Below are 20,042 nucleotides of genomic sequence, written 5' to 3'. Positions count from 1 at the left end.
TGATGAATTTTTCACACCATAATACCGTGATGGATGTAAAATTTTAAGCTCAACAGGTCTGAAATATTTACATATAACAAAAAAATAATTGATTTGATCTTGTGTTGTAACCATTTTTTGTATTGTTACAGGTTACAACCTGGAAACAGTTGAACCATTATCTAATAAGGTAAGACTTTTTAAGTTAATAACAATTACACATACCCCACACATTTAAGCCGGCCGTTTCATGTTTTAAAGTGAAGAGGTGTGCTCGTTGTGGGAACATTAATTCTTTTCATGTGTATGGTTATTCAGCGATCCGCCTGTCTAACCAAAGGAAGATTAGATACACTATTACTTAAGCTCTTCATTATTTAGTTACTTATACCCAATTTTACAGATAATTAGAAACGATGAAGGCGCTCTTAGCTGGTGAGTAATATGAGTATGGTCTTTTTTACTATTAATAATAATAATAACGTGATGATTTACATACCGCCCCAGTCTGAAATCGGTGACTGATTGGTTTTTCTGACTACATCTAACACACACATTTAGTTATAATATTTTTTGTCGTGTTTCTGTTGTGCTAAAAGCAATTTTTTGATTACACGTCTTACTAAAAAAATGTTTATATCCATTTTTACAGATAATTAAACCATGAAGGCGTCCTTTGGTTTAGAATGTCATGAGCTGGTGAGTTACTTTTTTAGATATATTTTTTTCTAATAATTATGTGATGATTTATTTACCGCCCCAGTCTGAAACCGGTGACTGATTGGTTTTTCTGATCACATATTAGATATTAGTTACAGTCTTTGTTCTTTATCTGTATTAAAAGCAATGTTGTTTTTGTTGCAGGTTCCCAGGGAAATTTTTATTTTTGTAGTTAAAAAAATGAATAAAAGCGTAAGAGAACGAATGCTTTTTAATGTAACTAATCCTAAACATTAAAATAATACTACGATAATGTATTAAAGCCTATATTGATAAAATGAATTTTGTACATTAAATAAAATCTAGAATAAAATGCCACTGTTAACATCATTAATAGTATCATATTCCATTAAGTTCGTTGAGATTTAATTAGATGTTCTGTTTTTGTATAAAGTAGCAATTGTCCTCGCTGCTAGAAATAAGGTTTCTTTTCTAGCAACCCCACACACCTCTTGTTGCCAATTATTTTTACAAATCTGAAAAAAAAATTGACACTGACTTTTTAACAAAAACAACCCAACTCACTTGTAAATACGCCGCTAGTAGTTTTTCAGTTGAATCGCACCCCTTCGCATAACTGGGCATTTCTTTTTCAGCCAACTTGACAAATAAATCAAGCGGGATTGGGGTCGTTTGGGTATATGTTTTTAAAGTAATCCTTTTTTCCGTATCCTTCAAAACTAAGACGCTTAAATCAAACCATTCGTCATTTTGTTGTAAAAGAATATTCTCTATTGCAATCGTTGGCACTTTACTAGTGCTTAACGTTTTTAACTTTTCTTCCGCTCTTTTAACACCATCTTCAAAACCCACAGCTTGGTGTTTCCTGTCATCAACTTTTAAACTAACCCCACTTGAAAAATTAAATCAATTATAACACAAAAAAGACATGAATTATGAAGATATTACTTCACCCAAGCTTTACCAAATACTGAGAAAATTGCCTCTCGTATGGGTGCAAGTTCATCCGGGTCTTGCGACACAACTATAAACTCCATATCTCCTCCAGAATCTAACAATACAATTATGCAAAAACGATTGGGAAACGCACGGATCCTTACAAATAAATTCCGACATTTGTGGGTCCAGAGTTGTAATAAGTGAATCCACGGAGTTTTTCGCCTTTTCCGCAACTTTTGATAATATTCCACCACTAGAGACTGCATCTTTCATCCAGCCTATTAGTCCACCCCCTTGATTCGAGTCTGTACTAGTTTGGGGAACTGGTCCATGTTGAACACCTTTACTTGGCGGTATGGCAGCACTGCAAGTTATATTGCATTAACTTGAAACCCCAAAAGGTGAAATTTTACCTAAACTGGGTTTGGGGGAAAGGTTGGACGTTAACCGGTGCGGGAGCCGCATGTTTACTCTCTTGTGTAGTCGCCGGTGTGATATTAGGGGGTAAAGGGGTAGGTGCTGGGACTGGTTGAGATTGCCAAAGTGTGAAATCTGGGAGATTTGTAGGAGGTGGCAAATTTGAGAGTAAATTTCCACTTGGCAGAGCGACGCCCCCGGGAGACGGTATCGAATAAGGGGATGATACGCTACTTATAGATTCTGGAATCATTTTTAATAAAATTAGGTCGATTTTAGGTTACAGATGTGTCACCTGTTTTGTCATTAGAGGCATCGTCTTGTTTCTTATCGATTATTTCAAATGAGGCCTCGCCATTTGAATCTTCTTGTAACATTTTATTTACTTTTTAGTGATTGATTATTGTAAACATATGATTACATATTTGAAAAACAGATTTTTTGATTTGTGTACTATAAAATGTAATCGTGGCACAACTAGGGATTTTTCTGTTGCGAATGAAGTTAGCTACGCAAACGTTTTTATTTGTTTTACATGATCTATTTATGAAAATAAAAAGTAAACTTTACAGTTTACAAAACCTCCTCTGAAAGTTTCATCATTAGTCATCGTTAAGTAAATATTTCTAAGCACACTAAAGAAAAAAAAATATTTGTTAGCACCTCATGAATAATTAAGTTGGCATCCCTATTGACATTAATTTTTGATTGACATTTGTCATTTGTCGTTAATCAGACCGGCCGCGTCAAATAATTGCTTTTATCACCTTTTGAAATAAAATGGCAGATCCAGTGGAGCCGCCCCCTTTATTTGAAAACGTAGATATTCTTTCCGATCGAAAAGAAGATGATGATTTATTTGTGTCGGCAAGACAGGTACATATAACGCTTGTAACTTGATATATGGCTTGATAACCCCCCACTTACAACAGGAGCAGCCCGAATCGTACAAAGATGAAACTCAGGAAGGCCTCAACGGCGATGCAGACCTAAATAATCTTTCTCTGGACGATCAGAAACCTGAAATGGAGACTGTTCCAATCAACAACAGTGGAACATTGCCAGACACTATGGAACAAGTAATTTTTTCACAATTGATGAGTTTTTATTTATATTGTAAAAACTTTAGGTCGAAGCTGCACATGGTGACCAGTTTTTAGAGATATCAATCACGGAGCCTCAGAAAGTGGGCGATGGGATGGGCGCTTATATGGCTTATAGAGTCACAACAAAAACCAACATGCCAATATTTAAAAAACGCGAATTCTCAGTTACGAGACGTTTTAGCGATTTTCTGGGGCTCCATGACAAATTATCAGAGAAATATCTCAAGGTCGGAAGGATTATACCACCAGCGCCTGAAAAGAGTGTCATTGGGATGACTAAAATTAAGATTTCCAGTCAATCTGAAGGCAGCCCTTCAAATGGAAACGATTTTGTTGAACGCAGGCGCGCATCTTTGGAGCGTTACCTAAAACGCACTGCCCAACACCCAGTCCTAGTACTGGATCCAGATTTTAGAGAGTTTTTGGAGTCAGGTTGGTAGATCTCACTGTTTTTCACCTTTACAATTTCATTTTTGTTAGATATTGAATTGCCCAAAGCAACAAGCACCTCAGCTTTGAGCAGCGCTGGCGTTATGCGACTCTTCAATAAGGTGGGCGAGACAGTCAACAAGATTACTTACAAGATGGATGAGACTGATCCAGTAAGTCAATCACGAATTTGTACTTACAAGTTAATACCTAATCAAATTTCAGTGGTTTGAGGATAAGTTGGCGCACATTGAGGCTCTTGAAACTCAATTGAGGAAGTTGCATGCCAATGTTGAGGCGATGGTGGCTTATAGAAAAGAATTGAGCCATCTGACTAACGGCGTTTCTCGATCAGCGGCCATGTTGAGCGCTTGTGAAGACCATAATTCTCTCTCTATGGCCCTGTCTAATTTGGCAGATACTGAAGAAAAAGTAGAAGCATTGCATTTAGAACAGGCTAACACAGATTTCTTCATTCTCTGTGAGCTATTGAAGGATTATTTGGGGCTTCTCGGCGCTGTTCGTGATGCGTTCCATGAAAGAACCAAACTTTTCCAACATTGGCAACATTCACAACAAATGTTGGCCAAAAAAAGGGAAGCCAAAGCTAAGATGGAGCTAACAAATAGGACAGATAAGGTGGATCAAGCCGGCGCTGAAGTGATAGAGGTGAGTGTTACCAACTGTTGTAAAAAATACTAATGTTTACCTTAGTGGGAAGCCAAAGTAGAACGCGGTCAAGAGAATTTCGATAAGATCTCAAAAATGATCAAAACGGAAGTAGAGAGATTTGAAAAATGTCGCATTCAGGACTTTAAAATTATGTTTATAAAGTATTTTGAAAACCACCTCAACCACCAAGCCCAGGTATGACTGTGGTATAAATTAAAGTTCCAAAATTGATTGTGTTGTTTCAGCTTGTTAAATACTGGGAAGCCTTCTTGCCGCAAGCCAAAGCGATTGCTTGACTAGAGGATATCTGTAAAGAATAGCAGAATAGACATTCCTATTGGAGATTTCCGGAAGTTTAATATGTATTATACAATTTTTGAACTTATTTAGCACGAAGAGTCTCCATATTCGTCCCTTTTTATTATATTTTTTTGTCATTTATACATAATCAAATATTTGTAGTTTATAACTATTGTTGAAACTATTTATGTTACTTTGTAGCCCTTGTGTATTTCAGCGCTACGTTAAAATATAGGTACTTTGTTATATAAAAATCGCCTAAAGAATTATATTTATTATGTGCTTTGTGTGAAACATGAATAATATACCCTACATTGTGATAAGAATATGCTCAGTTTTTGTAGCTTGATTCTTGTTCAAGTCTAGTGCAAATTTAAGGTAATTTAGGTCCCATATTGGCATTGTGTACAAGTGATGCATAAATTATCGAATATTGTACTGCTTCCATTATGTAAAAAAAATTAAATAAAGTTGTACATTGCACTAGATTTCTTTTATTTTCTTTAGTGATGGATGGTGATAGTTTTGTACTTTAGCGCCACTGTCGGTTATGCGGAAATCAAAGGAACTAAGGAAAGACTATAAGTTTCGAGGTTATGTTTTGACCACATTTATTTTTTTTCTTTGCTATGGCAAACAGAAACATTGACGAATCAATCAGAAAGCCTCGGAGAACTAAAGGGACCCCTTTTTACGTTCAGAGAAATTACTATGCAGGTGGCATTATAGCAACCGGGGGTCTGTTCTGGTTACTCTTTGAGTAAGTTGACAGTTTGTTGTAAAATCATTTTTCTGGTCATAATTTGTAGATTGTGGCCCGAAGCCAAGAAGCTTAGGAAAAATCAACTAGAAGAAGGCAAGTTTAACGACAGTCTTGAAACCCAGCGACGCTTTAACGCTACTAGCCTTGTAACAAAAGCGGGCTATTTAGAATTGTTTAGTGGATTGAAAAGTAGAGAAGACGCAAAAGAAGATGAGCTCTACAGGGACAAAACGAAGCCGCAGCCGTGGTACACAAAATTCAACTCGAAGCCAGACGTCTAAAGCTGTTAATCATAGGTTAGTCTAGTGTAAATACTGTAATAAAGTTGTCTAATTCATTACTGTAGTTTTATTAGCGCTACAAAAACGGGGAAGATTTCGAAATATTTCGCTAAAGTCACTAAAGACAATTCCGACGAATCTGAAAGTTCATGTAGCTTGTCAGAATCTCCTTACAAAAACTGTTTAAGTGAAGTGAAAAATGTGAAACTCGACGACTCCGCGGGTGATTTAGACGATTTTAAGACTCCCAGAGCGATCAATAAAGTGTCAAAAATAGTTAACGCGAAACCACCGTGTAAAAATGTTAAAAAACGCAAGAAAACACAAGTGCCTCTTACAAAATTTGTTAAAGATAATTTCAGACATATTGACGTCAATGTGGACCACCTTCAGATGGCTTTGGCTCTCTCAAAGTCCTCCTACGAAGCTGAAAATCCCGATCGGACCCCCAGCTCACAAGAAAAAAAGGATTCGTTTAGAGAAGCCTTTGAGAAATTTGGGTTTGGATATAATAAAAACAGGATTTCAGTAGAGCAAAAGAAAGAAAAACTAGATACAGTCAAAAAGAATAAAAAATCACGCTACAGATATGTAACCCCAATCCTCAAACTTCGTACTAAAGAGGAACGAGAATCATTAATTTCGTCAAAAGTTTCACTGATTTTGGCTCAAAATCAACGAATGTGTTTGTCGATAGTACAAAAAGAACATGAATTGTTTTCCCCCTTTCTTCAAAAATTCACAAAAAGGAAAATATTTATGATAAACAACATGGAGTTAGAGCAGTTAAACGTGAAGGGTCGCTTCTACGTACAAGGATTTGAACCAAGTGCTAAATCACTTTGTGGATGCCTTTTGAAAGATTGGAGGAGTATCCCTGGTCGAGAGCCCACACCCGAGCGTGAAAAAGATGCCATAGGGGATGATATTACATCACCAAATGTGCCAAAATTTTTGCAAAGTTATTTACAAATCGGTAAAGAAAATTTAGAACCAGATCAAACCTCCCCGTTCAGAATACATTCTACACAACCATCACCTTGGAACAGTTTATGTGCACGTGGAAGTCCAAATTTTATTTGCGGCAGCTTGTCCTCATATGGAAGTAGGGAGGAAGATATAACTTTGGAGAAAAGAAACTCTCAAATAATAAACTTAAACAACTCCGACGAAAGTTCAAACGAAAATAAAAACTCAGAAAGAGGAATTTCCATTGATTGTGAAACCACCAAAGCGAATTTTGGGGCTGTTTACGATGAGGAAGTGACATCTTATGTACCAGAATCAGACTCCTTTTTGACTGCTTGTGGAGAAATTACTAGAAAATCACGATCGCCTGTTGTTGAACTTGTTGATGTAAACAATGGGGAAAATTTCTCTATGCAGAGAGAGGATTACCCGATTTCAAGTGAAATCTTGCCAAACATAAGCTGCGTAATTTCTCCTGATAAAGCCACTTCTTCTCCAATATGTTGTAGAGGGAAGTTGAATTTTTCCGTTCAAATACATGACTCTCCTAATCCATGCCTATCATCACAGACTTCCGCCAATCCCAGTTATCAAGATGCTAAGCAATCTCGAGATTGTATTTCTCCCGACTTATTCGAATCCGAAGACTATCAAGAACTTTCTCGAAATAACGAAGAAAAAATGGAAAGTGTTGATTTGACAGAGTCTGATAGTGAAGAATGCACAGATTTTCATCTCAATCTCAATCTTTCTGCACCTAGGGACTCTCTTGACCAGAATGTCACTAAATATGTAAACAATTTATTAACTACAAATGAAACACCACCTCCACAAAAATTAGAAAAAATATGCACCGTTGATGATAATTCCCAACAAAATAGTTGTAGTCAAGAAAGCATTTACATAAGCGACGATGAAGTGAATTATTCAAGTGTGTTTAACACTCCCCTTCCAGAGAAAAAGGTGCAGTATGATATTTCCGATGACGAAGAGTTTGGTATTTCAAATATGGATCTGTCATTGTCTGAACGATTAAGACTTAAAAATAGAAGTTACAGTACTCCCAAACTCTCTGATTTGTCTGAAGCAGTTCCTTCAAATGAAATTTCCAACAACTATAATTCTTCCCCTTTAACTGCTTGTTCTCCTCAAATTTCGTCGGCACTTGAAACTTTTAATTCACCTCTTCAGCAAGTACCCACAAGCAATAAAAGGACAGAGCTTGAAAATTTTTTCACCCTTAAACAAGAAATGGAAACATTTGGCTCGAAACCGCCCAAAAGAAATAAAACATCCCCACCACGAAAATTAGAAAAAATAAGCACTAGTGAAGATGATTCGGAGCAAGAGAGTTGTAGTCAAGAAAGCATCTCCATAAGGGACGATGAAGTGAATTACTCAAGTGTATATGGCACTCCTCATCTCAAAAGAAATCTGCAATGTGATAGTTATTCCGATGACGAGGAATTTGGTTTTCCAAATATGGAGCTATCATTGTCTGAACGATTAAAACTTAAAAATAGAAGTTATAATAGTCCCAAAATTTCAGAATTATCTGAAGCAGGTCCTTCAAATGAAATTTCTAACCATGATGCCCCTTTGACGGCTTGTTCGCCTCAAATGTCGTCTCCACATGAAACTTTTAATTCGCCTTTTCAACAAGTATTCACAAACAAGAAAAGTGTCGAGCTTGAGGATAGTTTCACTGAGAGACAAGAAATGGAGACTCCAAATAAATCCTCTATCATAGTAAAAACTGAAAATGTAACTCCAATGGCCAATTACGACGAAATGAATACTCCTCAAGTTTGTAAAGAATTGGATAAATTTGGCCTGAAACCGCTCAAAAGAAGTAAAGGTGCTAAGCTATTGAAATATATTTATGAAGCGACACATCCAATAGTTAAAGATGAGGATGGTAAAGTTGTGAAAAAAAGGCGTACTAATCAATTTGAAGATATTATCAGTGATGTAGGAGAAGAAGAGGAATTAATTTTTGAAAGGACTCAGTCAAAGCGAATACTATCATGTAGATTGCCTTTGCACATAGCATGGCACAATTTGGTAATGAGTAACCCCAAAATTAGGGAAGATATATTATTGTATGAGCCACTCCAATTGGAAGATGTACATTTAATGTTAAAGGAACAGGGTTACAAATACAATATTAAGGTAAAATTAATTTTATGCTCAGGATCTGCTTTTGATAGTTATTTGTTTCAGGACTTACTAACATTTTTAGATAAAAAATGCATAACAATACGAACAGCGCAAGGTCAACGCAATATCGGAAAAAAACTATGATGGAGATTATTTATAACTTTAATTAATTTTAGCAAATTTACACATTAAAGCTTTTTAATTTTAATCCGACTACAATTTGAATATCACAACCTTTCGATCCCGTTGAACATTTACTTCTCTTCCTTTTTCTTTTGTTTAATCCTGTAATCTGATAAAGCCGCTTTTATTGCGTCTTCCGCCAACATGGAACAATGCAACTTGACGGGAGGCAATGACAATTCTTTTGCAATATCAGTGTTCTTCAGTTCAAGGGCTTGGTCTACTGTCTTACCCTTTACCCATTCTGTAGCAAGGGAACTGCTGGCAATAGCTGATCCACAACCGAATGTCTTAAATTTAGCATCGATGATTTTTCCATTCTCATCCACTTTGATCTGCAACTTCATAACGTCTCCGCATGCCGGGGCCCCCACAAGACCTGTACCAACAGATTCGTCATTCTTGTCAAGAGAACCAACATTTCGAGGATTTTCGTAATGATCGATCACTTTGGGGTGGTAGGCAGCTGTCAGGACTTTCAACGGCTCGACAGCACGCAATAATTTTGAGGAGGAACTCAACGCCATACCTCAATTTTTGCGTTATCACTCTTCTCGAATATTAAAAATATGTTTATTTGACTAATTTAACCTTCAAATTTGACATAAGACATAAGCGCCTCATGTAGTTTGCGCCCGAAATTCTACAATCGGGAATTTGTAACCACCATTAACATTATATCCTTTTATATAGAAATAGAGATTTTCATACTTTTGTTGCAAAATAGGTAATACTGCAATAGCTATACCACTATAGTAAAGTATAGATATGCTTACAGTTTATTTATTTTACTTTTTTTTTCGGGTGGTATTAAATTCTTGGGCAAGCAGTTTCTACTTTCTAGCACTAAGATTAAAAATACAAATTCAAAATTAGAACAAATATATTTCAAGTTTTAAGTACCCAATAAAACGAGTTAATTGTTGGGTTTCCCCTAGTCAGACCAACTCGTTCATCTTGTTAAAATAAATATATAAAAAAAATACTTAAATTTTGACAAGTGACATTCTGACATTACAGTTGTCAAATATGTTGGAAAAAAATATAAAATAATGATTAAATCTCGTAAAAGAAGTGAAATGTGATTGAAATATCTGAAAATTTTTGATGTGTTGTTGCGGTTAATTAATCCAATGTCTTCTTTTGTTGTTTTGATTGTGTTTTTTTACCTAACCTCTATTGTAACAACTAATGAAATGATTTATGTAAATAACCGGCATTTGCTGAATGTGATACCCATTCAGAATGATGGAAAAAAGGCAGAAGTCAGTAAAGCAGAAGAAACCAAGGATAATGTAGAAACAGTACACGTAAAAAATGAAGCAAAAGTTGAGCCCCAACTTGTCAAACCTCAAGAGGCGCCTCATCCTGACCCCAAGAAAACAATTGTGAACAAAACATCCGAACAAAATCAAACAAAAATTGAAGATCACAAAGTTTTCAAATCAACAGAAATGGAATCTGGTGCCCTTTTGCGGGGTGTTTCCGTTATTGTGATTTTAACAGCATTAGTAATTGTTTACATGGCCTTGAAGACTTATTGCGGGTAAATTAACACATAATTTGTTGTTTTAATGACTGACGAGTTTTATTAGCAGTAAAAAAAGCAAACAACCTGTGATGGTAAGTAAATACGGTGTGAGGACACGACGCAGTGATATAGAGATGACACCTCTTCCACTTGATGAGGATGAAGAAGACGAGACTTTGTTTGAACTTCACAATACGAATCGATAATATTTAATTATTTTTTGTTGTAAATACCTAATATTTTTGTATGAACTAACCTATTAAATATGTATTTTTTTCCAAAATTTTTGCGTTGGCACCCTATAAAAAACATAGTTTTATCCTTCGTAAATTAAAACTAGAGTTAATAGATAAGCTAATAGATTCATTAAAAAAATTATTGTTTTCAAAAAAAAATGTTATTTAATTGTTTACGTTGGCACCCCTAAACGTCATCCGTGACAGAGACACCTTTTAAAAATGGCGTTATGTCTAAGTGAGAAGTAGGCGTAACGTCAACCTATTATCTAACATTGGCATTCTCATTGATTACATCCTCTTGCGTGACCGCAACTGTGTATTTCGGTGGTCTCGAATGTCAAATGAGGGTGAAATGGCGACGCCGGAATCCGATCCTGCTAGCAATCTTCGCCGCCGCAAGTTGGTCGAGTGTGCCCAAGAAAAAATTGAGCAAGGTAACATGTTTTCGCATTTTTCGTGTTCTTGGAACAACTTGTTACAGCCTCGGAACTGCTAAAAAAGAAGATCCCTTGTGCCGGCCACTTCCTGGCCCCAAAACGACTCTGGTTGAAGCGAATTTCGACGCCGAATTGCGATGTTGTTGTTGTTTTTCCGCCCGGTGCCGAGGATTCAGTGTTGTTATGGCTGCTGTCCAAGTTGAGACAGTCACCGGGGCTTACGGTACACGTAAGACATCATGCTTCCACTCAAAGCAGTGCATTTTACCTCACAGCACCTTTGTCTATGTAAATCATCACGAACAAATCAATGTCTCAGTGAGTAATATTTGCGATTACAGTTTGCTCAAAGCTGCTGAAGAATATCATCTTCCCAAAATTTTAAAAGAGAGCAAAGGAGGTGGCTTGAAGGAGTTTCTAGTACAGGACTTCCAGTCATATGAGGGATCAGACGCTGAGGAACATTTTTTTACCACTGAGGAGAGACAGTGGTTGGTATTGAGGCTTCTAGAAAGTATAAGGGCGAAAACAAACGATCGTGAAGCGATTCCAGGGTTGACACTTCTCGAAGGACAACCCATTGGTACCACACAAAAATTATTAATTAATTTGAAATTTATTCAGTTATTTTCAGTCCCTAAATGTTTGACTTCTGGAATAATCTCGCAGGTATTTCCCCTACACGAACCCGCAGCCCTTGAACGTCTTCAAAACACATGGGTTCGAGACTTCTGTGCCCGGCAGCCCCTAGGTAACTGGTAAAACAGCACGGACTCTAATGCGTTGTCATTTCTAGATGAAATAACCGAATATTTCGGGGTCAAAATTGGGATGTATTTCGCCTGGTTGGGCCATTACACTACAGCATTGAGCATTCCGGCGATCGTTGGATTTTTATTTTGGGTTAGTCTCCATCATCAATCGCAAAACAAACTCGCCTCCTATGTTTCTCCTTCCAGTTATGTTGTAACGGCAAACACCAGACTTTGGAAGATGTCGGCTACGTCTTGTTTTCAGTCTTCAATGTGGTTTGGGTCACCACTTACCTCCAAGCCTGGAAACGGTACTCAGCTGAATTGGCCTTCAGATGGGGCACCTTGGATCAGCGCGACGACCTCCTCGCCGAGCCTCGCCCTCTGTTCAGGGTACGCCCACTGTTACTAGGCAACGATTAAATTAACACACTTGACGTTTGCGACAACTGTCAATCAGTTGCGAAATGTCATCGCTGCAAGCACCTTTTTCGCGCTTATTTTGTACTTTATGTATGCCGCTTTATTTCTTTAGAGAGCTTATAGTGCTGTAACATGTCGACGTGTTAGGTTGCGCGACATGTTATGATATGTTCCCAGGGACCCCTCCATACTAGTCCGGTGACCGGCCGTTTGGAACCCTGGCATCCCACATGGAAGAGACACGTTTTCAGATATTGCATTTCGGTACCGATTATTGTCATTTGTTTATCAACCGTTTTCTTCGTCATGATTGTTTCATTACAAATTCAGGTGGGTTGGTATTCTTGTCAGAGGGCGGGGTTATTGTAAACTGTTTCAGGATTGGTGGGACGGGTTGCTAAGTGCGAGGGGACTGCCCATATGGCTTGGGTATCTCCCCAAAATCATGTTAGCTGTTGTTATATCGCTAATGGACGAGGCCTACTTTAAAATAGCCATCTGGCTCAACGATAAAGGTGAGTTATAGGCGACATAAAAGTAATCAATAAAACACGCGGTAGTTATTAAAACTAACGTTTGGCATGGATTTACCTTCACGAAAAGAGCATAATTTTTTGTTGTTGTATTGTTTGTTTCTTAGTAGTTAGTCTAGAGTAGGTGCTAACTATTTAACTGTGAGCTATGTTTTTACCACGCTGCTCAGAGAACTACCGTCTTGAGACCAAGTACGAAAACCACCTCATCGGCAAAGTGGCCTTGGTTTGTATTCTTCTATACTTGTACAAAGCTTGTTGCCCTTTATTTCTTCTAACTGCGTACTAGTCTCTTCGATTATCCCCAATATAAAGTATCACTAAGTATATTAAAATCATTGCATCGTCATGCATGTCAAGTTTTGGAAAATTCGTTACATGTCCATTTAATATCTTTAAAAACCTTATTATTATTATTAAAACAAAATTTTTATAAATCGTTCTGTGTTTCAGTTTCAATTTGTCAATTCGTTCCTTTCATTATTTTACATCGCCTTTTATTTACAAGATCAAGCGCGCCTCAAGGAGGTAACTTCCTACTCATTCTTATTAACAAAAAGTACACCCTACTGTTTTAGCAATTGGCTGCGTTATTGATATCTCGACAAGTGATTGGTAACCTAAAAGAGTCGGCCTTGCCGTACATGCTTGAACACTTGCGATTGGCTAAAATGAGTTTTGATTTGTGGGGCGCTTTAAGTCCACAAAATGCCAGACCGCCACCTGGTGAGGAAGCCGAAAAAGTACCCGAAATTAAAGAAGAACCGAGCGCCGAACAAGCAAACAAACGGAGCATGAGTCAAGCCGAACTTGAGAGTTCTTTGTATAAAGTCTGTTAAAATAACTTTTCAAATAATTTCTCTTGATTTAAATTTCTTGATAGTACGATGGGACTTTTGCCGATCATTTGGAAATGACAATGCAATTAGGATACGTCATCTTGTTCTCTTCTGCTTTTCCTCCAGCTGCGGTTTGCGCCTTGTTGAATAATTTGATAGAAATCAGGAGTGATGCTTTCAAATTGGCCTATGTGTGTCAAAGGCCGTTTGGACAAAGAGTGCCAAATATCGGCACGTGGCAGGTAACCACTCGCCCAATTAGAGTGGATGAATCAAAATCAAGTCAATTGTTTCAGAATTGTATGGAATACATGAGTATAATGGCGGTTTTGGTAAACTGTGCTCTGATTGGTTTATCAGGGCAAGTGCATCGGATGTTTCCAGATATGACCGCCACTCAGACGATTCTGTTGATCGTGGCCTTGGAACATATCATGCTTGTTATCAGATTCATCATCACGTGTGCTATTCCGGACATTCCCGGTTGGTTGGCCACTGAAATGGCCAAAATCGAGTGGGCTCGACGGGAAGCCAGCCGAATGGCTAACACGTCGACGCCTTCACCGGAAGAATTATCAGCGAAAATAGTCGGGAGGTGAGTTGCGTTTGATTCAACTTAAGGGTCGTTTCTGTATAATATATAATAAATATAATGGTTGTATTCCATTTAGGTCTCGTGTGAGGGGCGGCCTCATCCAATGGTAAAAAGTTTGTGCTTCGCCAAAAACAAAAATTCTTGTCACTATGCAAAACCATATCGATCTTTTCTAGCACGTCTTCTTCATTTTGACGTAGTCATTTGCTTTAAAACTGCGCTTAGCCGATGTCATATCACTTTAATCGTGAACGTGACTTTTTGTTTAGATTTTCAGTGTCGCCGAGTCACAGTCTGGTTGCCGGCAATGAAAACAAACTTGATATAAAACTGCGTGAGATGACCGATACTTTGAAGGAAACAACACATTCGCAAAATGTAACGCCGGTACCGACTCCCACTTCACCAGCGCCCAGCACAACTCATCCCAAACCCGTCTCTATAACACCTGATAGTATCCAACAAATTCCACCGTTCAAGCCGAGGAAATCAAAAGAGTGGGCCCCAGCTGAGGTACCCCCCGAACAGACGCATCATTTGACCATCGGGCCTGGAGGCGGTGCCGAATGGGCCAAACGCCTTAAGGAGGAATCCGATATACATCGAAGTACTGACTGTATCACCCCCAAGGCAAGTCTAAAAAACCTCGCACTAGACGATTAATTGTTTTGGTTAGGACGCCTCTAGTTCCGATTCGGACCTGTTGAAAAGCAGTCCCGTGTGGCCTCCGCGCCCACGATCCCCTCCCCAGCCGCCTAACCGGGCTCGCCCCGCCCCTGCTGACTCCTCCCTCAGCGATAGCGCTCGCAGCGTGTCGAGTCAGGAGGCGGATGAGGCAGCTCGTGCGGCTGAAGAACTAGCAGCAAAGAAAACGAGAGTGAAGCAAAGCCTAATGAAACGGGCCCGTTCTGTGGCTATTTTCTCGTTGAAGTTGAAAGAGCGTCGAGCTAGGGAGGCGCAAGAGAAGGCGGCGAACAAGCCGGTGACTCCCACGGCACCACTGCCGCCCCCACAATGTGGAGGCGGCGAATTGTCATGCATACCCATCGAAAAGGTGAGTGGTCAATTAAGTAATTAATTTTGCGTTATTTGAGTTGTTTTAGCTCATTCAACTGGAAGATGTGAGACGTAACGTACGGCCTAATCAAAGCGGAACTTTGTAGCAACTTTGCTCGCATTCTTCCTACTCAGTCGTCGTGTAAGCATTATTCTTTGTTTAAGAAATGAAAAGTAGAATTTCTGTTTTATCGACACGAACTTGCATGTTTTTCAATTTCATTCGGGTGAAAGAGTATTCCGTGAATCGAGCAATAATAGTTTAAAACGTTTAAAAATCAAACAGATTACAATGCCGATTTTTAAACGATGGTAAGCTGATTTTTAGATATTTAAACTTTAATGTTAATAGTTACATAAGATTGTTTTTAAATTATTTTTTATAATCTGTAGATTGTGTGTTATCCTCACGTAGCGGTAAGACTGTAACAATTAATAATTAGTGAATAGATCGGCTGGATTTTTGCTTGGTTGCGTAGCCGCTGTAGTTTCGTTGGGTTCATTGTAGACACCCTACAATCCTTTGATTATAGTTTCTATATTTTGGCCACATTTAGAGTAATGTTCGTCCAGTATGTTGTATTGCATTGCCTTCTGACGCGGCCAGTGTAACCCCACGAAGTGTATAAAATAACTACCGGAGCAACCCTAGCCTTCACCTAGTATTTGTTTAGTCTGCCGTCCGCTTTGTCCCGGCTAAAGCCTCAAATTAACGAACCCGTCTAAAACGGTCGCCATTTTATACCAGTTATAGTACACCTGGCCCACTATTTTTTTTATGTAGCGCTTATCAAGTCTCAATAGTGGAAACTAACAATAAGACTGCAAATATTTTTGAGATTTAGTACGAAAAAATGCCTTGGTATTATTGTTATTAGTTCGATTTTTAGCCAGATTTTAATAATGTGATTATCCACAGCATTAAAAACAAATAAAAAAAATTGACAAATTCTGTGCTTGTCGAACTTTCATGTTGCTTAAATGTTAAGCTTGTTGACTATGTATTTAATAAAAATAAATAAGTGTTTATTAAAAAAAAAACAATCTTATTTCTCTACTACAAATTCTGCTCGGCGAATTTCTTAGCCAATTCGAGACTTTCTTGCAACAAAGGATCCCAATCTTCTAATTTAATTCGCTTGGCTTTCATATTGCACACAACAGAGGGGTCGTAACCCTTGGAAGGGACAAGAGAACATTTAAAAATCGCTGCGACGGTCTCCCTCATCCATTTTTCAGCATCAAAAGAGGCATTTTTCATATTCTTTAATAAATGAAAATCAGATGTCGCTTATGATTTGTTTAAACTTACCCCAGGAACGCAGCAACGGGCCTTTACTGTATTATCAGAATAAGAAATTATCAAAACAGGAATGTCAGGACATAAATTTGTCGCTTTTTGCAACGAAACGTTTTCCAAAACAAGTGAAGTGCGTAAGTAGTGTACCATATATTTCCGATTATTTTTTGTGTGTGAAACATTTGACTCCATAGCGTTACGCATCTCAATTTCAATGAACTCTCTTCAAAAGTATAATGAAATTCTTTACATTGGTGCAATTACTAACTCACCTTAAATTTCTCTTGCCTGAATCCTTAATTTGCTTACTAATTTTATTCAAAATATCGGCGCATTGTTGTTTTACAATAACCGGTAAAATATTCTCGTCTTCAACACTGTAATTCAATTGTTTCTTAAAAGATGTTATTGCCATGTTTAACACATCAGGCTAGAATAGATTTGTTTCATACCAGCTATAGGATTTGATTTTTTACCTTATCAATATTATCTGAAACGCTTTTCCCAAGAGTTTCCAAATTATTTAAGAGTTCTATTCCGTTGCTTCTGGCCACTTTAGCCTTATATCCCGTTACACCATAAATAGAAGTAGTACTTCTCCCTAGTGACTTCATACTGACGATGCAAAAGTCCTCAATATCACTTGTATTCAAAACATGGGTACCACAACATGGCTCACGTGACAAAACTCCTTCACAACTCTTAACTTCCACCACTCTGATCCCAGTTTCTGGGTACACTTCACCTGGGATTAAAATAATTTCATCCAAAGTGGTCAATTTTTGACTATCCAACTCGGTTATAGTAACAGGCAGATGGCTCTGAATTGCTTTTCTTATCACACTCTCTACTGATTCTAACTCATCAAATGACAATTTCTCGTCAAAGATTCCAACGTCTAAATTGAAATAATTGTGAGTGACTTTACTCGACTTCTGGCATGTTGCGCCTTTCACTTTTTTTAATACTGAGTTTAACAAGTGAATAGCTGTATGATTTCTCATGTTTTTGAGACGAAAATCAGAGTCGATTTTCAGGGTACCAGTTTGACCCACCTTAACACGCCCACTCTCCCCTGAACGAAGAAACCCTTTATGCAAAATGTACCCGTTACAGTCTTGTGCTTCAGTCACTTCAAACATGTAATCACCAAATTGAATCGTGCCTCTGTCGCTGATTTGCCCTCCGGCCTCTGTATAAAAATTGGACTTGTCTAGAACCAAAGAACAGAAATTTTCCGACTCGATTTCTCGGACCAATTTAGAATCTTTAATGATTTTCAAAATACGGACATCCAAGTTGTCGAAAACGTACTTTCCACTTTTCTTTTCATAACAATATAAACCAGTCCTGTCGGTTTTAGGGACTTTAGCTTTGTTAAGTTGGTCATAGACGCTAGGACCCGACATTAGACCCTGATCCTTACTCCGAATTTTTGCAAGTTCAAGCTGTTTGTGTAAATCGGAAGCATTAAAAGGTAAGTTCAAGATTTGTGCCAAACTGGATATGGATTCTTCATCCAAACCGAACGTGTCATAGAGTTTAAATGCGAGTTGAGCGTCGATAAATTTTGGGTTGGTAGTCTTGATCTCTTTATACCCGGCTACTAGAGTGGGGTTTTCGTTTATATCAAGTGAGAGGAGTTGGGGCTGGTTTTTGGCTAGTTTGTTCCATTCTTCCGTGGCTTGTTTGCGCACTGATTTATAAACTTCCTCTTCATAATCGATAATTTGGTGTATCTGCAATTACAAATACATTTTTATTTATTATAAATCAATGTTAAGCAACAATTGATCAAAAATTCACCTGTTTGACGTTACGTTCCAATTCGGTATAAACACACCCCAAATGTTCAATTACGTAGTTCGAAAGTTCCTTAAGCAACCCCTTGTCTTTATTGAAAACATTTTCACATAGCAAGAAAGACCTTCTCATTATACGTCTTAATTTTTGGCTAAAATTGAACGTTTTATTAAAATTTACTAATTGATTGTCTTTACTTCTGTTCAGGAATCATTGCATCAGCAAGACACACAGTCACCATTCTTGCATGATCTGCCAATATCCTGTAGGACGCATCCAAACTATTCCAGTCATTTTCACCAAACTTCCCCTGATATTCAGGAATTTTGCTGCAATTCTACTCAATTATTCAATCTAATTTGTTTGTTGAATTATAATAAACTGACCTTATGTATTGCTTTAAGTAAATAAGTAAAATTATCAGTATCATAATTGCTTGTTTTCCCCTGAAGAACTGCAGTTAGTCTCTCAAAACCCATACCCGTATCGACGTGTTTTTCAGGGAGTAAATCAATTGATTCATTGCTTTTTCTACAGATAAATAATCACAAAATCGTTTAATAAAATGCTAATTTTACCGATTATATTGAATAAAAACTAAGTTCCAGAGTTCAGTGAGATCATGTAGTCCTTTATTGACTAGTTTTGCCCGATTATTTGACGTTGTATGGTCAATGTGAATTTCAGTACAAGGACCACAAGGACCAGTAAGCCCCATTTCCCAAAAATTGTCTTTTGATGTAAATGGTAAAATCCTATCTTCTGACACCCTACACATTTTATATATTAAAGCGTGGTCTCAAAACAGTAAAAATTGCTTACCCAATTGCTTTCCAAATTTCTTTGGTTTCTAAATCTTCATTAATCCCCAAAAGTGGGTCACCTTTGAAGTAGGTAACATATAACCTGGAGGGGTGTATTTTATATTCTTGTGTTAATAATTTCCATGCCAATTCACATGCCTCTTGCTATAGATCAACAATTTGAATTAGTTTCACACACTACACTTATTACCTTGAAGTAATCTCCAAACGACCAATTCCCCAACATTTCAAAAAATGTGTGGTGATAACCATCGCCTCCGACAACATTCAAATCATTGTGTTTACCCCCGACCCGGATACATTTCTGTGAATTTGCCACCTTTTTGTACTGAGGTTGCTGTGTCCCCATGAAAATTCCCTTGAACTTGATGTATTTTTTAAATTGAGTGTTGTGTTACATTATTATTGTACCTGATTCATGCCGGCATTTACAAAAGCTACGGTAGGGTCACAAAAAGGGACCACCGGGCTTGATTTGATAAAGTTATGGTTGTTTTTGTTAATGAAGTAATCGAGGAATTTTTGTCGGATGGCTCTACCCGTTCTGTCTTTATCCACATATTTGCTGATTCTTCGGGTCGATGTTTTGATGACTTGACAGCCCCATAAAAGTTTCGTCATTTTAGAAAACTGAAAATTTCATTTTATAACCTCAAAAACCGAGAATAGTCGAAAGATGAATGAACATTTGAACTAAACGCTAACTTTAAAATGTCAGGAGAAACATTTGACCTACTGACAATTTAGCCGAAATGCAAAATTTTTAATAAATAGTTTTGAAACTGAAAAAGCCATTTTTATGTTAAAAAAATTAATAGGTAGTTTTACGTA

At 37.6% G+C, this 20,042-nt stretch overlaps 7 protein-coding genes, 1 long non-coding RNA gene and 2 other non-coding genes across 13 annotated transcripts; 7 read left to right on the top strand and 3 right to left on the bottom strand.

Annotated features, from left to right (window-relative positions):
* Position 1: 1 nt before the first annotated feature.
* LOC123011917 lies at positions 2-1,010 on the top strand. Of its 2 annotated transcripts, XR_006413174.1 has the most exons (4): positions 2-169; positions 219-414; positions 632-678; positions 844-956. It is a non-coding gene; the product is annotated as an uncharacterized LOC123011917 (long non-coding RNA). The 2 variants fall into 2 exon arrangements; XR_006413173.1 differs by lacking the exon at positions 2-169 and having other exon boundaries at positions 181-414; positions 844-1,010.
* Positions 457-522, top strand: LOC123012266. Its single transcript, XR_006413207.1, has one exon. It is a non-coding gene; the product is annotated as a small nucleolar RNA SNORD31 (small nucleolar RNA).
* On the top strand, positions 712-779 carry LOC123012267. Its single transcript, XR_006413208.1, has one exon. It is a non-coding gene; the product is annotated as a small nucleolar RNA SNORD31 (small nucleolar RNA).
* LOC123011910 (protein PRRC1-like) lies at positions 952-2,518 on the bottom strand. The gene is made up of 6 exons (XM_044409617.1): positions 2,312-2,518; positions 2,013-2,259; positions 1,761-1,963; positions 1,609-1,711; positions 1,225-1,552; positions 952-1,175 (listed from the first exon to the last, which is right to left on the bottom strand). The coding sequence occupies exons 1-6, from the start codon at positions 2,391-2,393 to the stop codon at positions 1,065-1,067; spliced, it is 1,074 nt and encodes a 357-aa protein (XP_044265552.1). The 5' UTR covers positions 2,394-2,518; the 3' UTR covers positions 952-1,064.
* A 59-nt stretch (positions 2,519-2,577) lies between these two features.
* Positions 2,578-5,006, top strand: LOC123011909 (sorting nexin-2). Its single transcript, XM_044409615.1, has 7 exons — positions 2,578-2,892; positions 2,949-3,095; positions 3,146-3,554; positions 3,603-3,724; positions 3,777-4,220; positions 4,266-4,418; positions 4,469-5,006. Exons 1-7 carry the CDS (start codon positions 2,797-2,799, stop codon positions 4,517-4,519), a joined length of 1,422 nt encoding a protein of 473 aa, XP_044265550.1. The 5' UTR covers positions 2,578-2,796; the 3' UTR covers positions 4,520-5,006.
* Positions 5,007-5,076: 70 nt separating this feature from the next.
* Positions 5,077-8,904, top strand: LOC123011896. The gene is made up of 4 exons (XM_044409600.1): positions 5,077-5,283; positions 5,333-5,582; positions 5,633-8,708; positions 8,760-8,904. Exons 2-4 carry the CDS (start codon positions 5,497-5,499, stop codon positions 8,838-8,840), a joined length of 3,243 nt encoding a protein of 1,080 aa, XP_044265535.1. The 5' UTR covers positions 5,077-5,283; positions 5,333-5,496; the 3' UTR covers positions 8,841-8,904.
* LOC123011914 (iron-sulfur cluster assembly scaffold protein IscU) lies at positions 8,843-9,510 on the bottom strand. The gene has a single exon (XM_044409622.1). The coding sequence runs from the start codon at positions 9,404-9,406 to the stop codon at positions 8,951-8,953; it is 456 nt and encodes a 151-aa protein (XP_044265557.1). The 5' UTR covers positions 9,407-9,510; the 3' UTR covers positions 8,843-8,950.
* Positions 9,511-9,853: 343 nt separating this feature from the next.
* LOC123011913 lies at positions 9,854-10,693 on the top strand. Of its 2 annotated transcripts, none has more exons than XM_044409621.1 (2): positions 9,854-10,425; positions 10,478-10,693. In XM_044409621.1, exons 1-2 carry the CDS (start codon positions 10,013-10,015, stop codon positions 10,614-10,616), a joined length of 552 nt encoding a protein of 183 aa, XP_044265556.1. In that variant the 5' UTR covers positions 9,854-10,012; the 3' UTR covers positions 10,617-10,693. The 2 variants fall into 2 exon arrangements, with proteins under 2 accessions (XP_044265556.1, XP_044265555.1); XM_044409620.1 differs by having other exon boundaries at positions 9,859-10,425; positions 10,475-10,693.
* A 146-nt stretch (positions 10,694-10,839) lies between these two features.
* LOC123011898 (anoctamin-8) lies at positions 10,840-16,318 on the top strand. 2 transcript variants are annotated; one of them, XM_044409602.1, is made up of 16 exons: positions 10,840-11,083; positions 11,131-11,374; positions 11,428-11,669; positions 11,721-11,837; positions 11,883-11,989; positions 12,046-12,231; positions 12,439-12,591; positions 12,641-12,776; positions 12,965-13,020; positions 13,248-13,322; positions 13,373-13,624; positions 13,678-13,875; positions 13,930-14,228; positions 14,498-14,858; positions 14,905-15,282; positions 15,332-16,318. In XM_044409602.1, exons 1-16 carry the CDS (start codon positions 10,984-10,986, stop codon positions 15,389-15,391), a joined length of 2,964 nt encoding a protein of 987 aa, XP_044265537.1. In that variant the 5' UTR covers positions 10,840-10,983; the 3' UTR covers positions 15,392-16,318. The 2 variants fall into 2 exon arrangements, with proteins under 2 accessions (XP_044265537.1, XP_044265536.1); XM_044409601.1 differs by having other exon boundaries at positions 12,409-12,591.
* Positions 16,245-19,884, bottom strand: LOC123011899 (alanine--tRNA ligase, mitochondrial). The gene is made up of 11 exons (XM_044409603.1): positions 19,623-19,884; positions 19,402-19,575; positions 19,210-19,355; positions 18,966-19,157; positions 18,774-18,918; positions 18,585-18,724; positions 18,391-18,538; positions 17,061-18,323; positions 16,857-17,014; positions 16,597-16,807; positions 16,245-16,548 (listed from the first exon to the last, which is right to left on the bottom strand). Exons 1-11 carry the CDS (start codon positions 19,830-19,832, stop codon positions 16,342-16,344), a joined length of 2,994 nt encoding a protein of 997 aa, XP_044265538.1. The 5' UTR covers positions 19,833-19,884; the 3' UTR covers positions 16,245-16,341.
* Between the last annotated feature and the right edge of the window lie 158 nt (positions 19,885-20,042).

Source organism: Tribolium madens, unplaced genomic scaffold, assembly GCF_015345945.1.
Source record: "Tribolium madens isolate multiple individuals breed KSU strain unplaced genomic scaffold, Tmad_KSU_1.1 Scaffold_91;HRSCAF=231;Tcas5.2_LG7, whole genome shotgun sequence".
NCBI classification, from domain to species: domain Eukaryota; kingdom Metazoa; phylum Arthropoda; class Insecta; order Coleoptera; family Tenebrionidae; genus Tribolium; species Tribolium madens.
The sequence above is the reverse complement of the archived record's forward strand: the minus strand, read 5'-3'. Positions and strand labels throughout refer to the sequence as shown.

Excerpts from the sequence above, each read along its gene's own strand:
- LOC123011909 (XM_044409615.1), top strand. The coding sequence starts at position 2,797 with ATGGCAGATCCAGTGGAGCCGCCCCCTTTATTTGAAAACGTAGATATT. Across the intron at positions 3,096-3,145 it reads TGCCAGACACTATGGAACAA|GTCGAAGCTGCACATGGTGA; the intron begins GTAATTTTTTCA and ends TAAAAACTTTAG. Across the intron at positions 3,555-3,602 it reads TAGAGAGTTTTTGGAGTCAG|ATATTGAATTGCCCAAAGCA; the intron begins GTTGGTAGATCT and ends CATTTTTGTTAG.
- LOC123011899 (XM_044409603.1), bottom strand. The coding sequence starts at position 19,832 with ATGACGAAACTTTTATGGGGCTGTCAAGTCATCAAAACATCGACCCGA. Across the intron at positions 19,158-19,209 it reads GAAATTTGGAAAGCAATTGG|GGTGTCAGAAGATAGGATTT; the intron begins GTAAGCAATTTT and ends TAAAATGTGTAG. Across the intron at positions 18,919-18,965 it reads GTTTTTATTCAATATAATCG|AAAAAGCAATGAATCAATTG; the intron begins GTAAAATTAGCA and ends ATTTATCTGTAG.
- LOC123011910 (XM_044409617.1), bottom strand. The coding sequence starts at position 2,393 with ATGTTACAAGAAGATTCAAATGGCGAGGCCTCATTTGAAATAATCGAT. Across the intron at positions 1,964-2,012 it reads TTCCCCCAAACCCAGTTTAG|TGCTGCCATACCGCCAAGTA; the intron begins GTAAAATTTCAC and ends TATAACTTGCAG. Across the intron at positions 1,176-1,224 it reads TACTAGCGGCGTATTTACAA|ATTTGTAAAAATAATTGGCA; the intron begins GTGAGTTGGGTT and ends TTTTTTTTTCAG.
- LOC123011914 (XM_044409622.1), bottom strand. The coding sequence starts at position 9,406 with ATGGCGTTGAGTTCCTCCTCAAAATTATTGCGTGCTGTCGAGCCGTTG.
- LOC123011896 (XM_044409600.1), top strand. The coding sequence starts at position 5,497 with ATGAGCTCTACAGGGACAAAACGAAGCCGCAGCCGTGGTACACAAAAT. Across the intron at positions 5,583-5,632 it reads TCTAAAGCTGTTAATCATAG|TTTTATTAGCGCTACAAAAA; the intron begins GTTAGTCTAGTG and ends TCATTACTGTAG. Across the intron at positions 8,709-8,759 it reads GTTACAAATACAATATTAAG|GACTTACTAACATTTTTAGA; the intron begins GTAAAATTAATT and ends TATTTGTTTCAG.
- LOC123011898 (XM_044409601.1), top strand. The coding sequence starts at position 10,984 with ATGTCAAATGAGGGTGAAATGGCGACGCCGGAATCCGATCCTGCTAGC. Across the intron at positions 12,777-12,964 it reads CATCTGGCTCAACGATAAAG|AGAACTACCGTCTTGAGACC; the intron begins GTGAGTTATAGG and ends CACGCTGCTCAG. Across the intron at positions 13,876-13,929 it reads CAAATATCGGCACGTGGCAG|AATTGTATGGAATACATGAG; the intron begins GTAACCACTCGC and ends CAATTGTTTCAG.
- LOC123011913 (XM_044409620.1), top strand. The coding sequence starts at position 10,013 with ATGTCTTCTTTTGTTGTTTTGATTGTGTTTTTTTACCTAACCTCTATT. Across the intron at positions 10,426-10,474 it reads GCCTTGAAGACTTATTGCGG|CAGTAAAAAAAGCAAACAAC; the intron begins GTAAATTAACAC and ends GAGTTTTATTAG.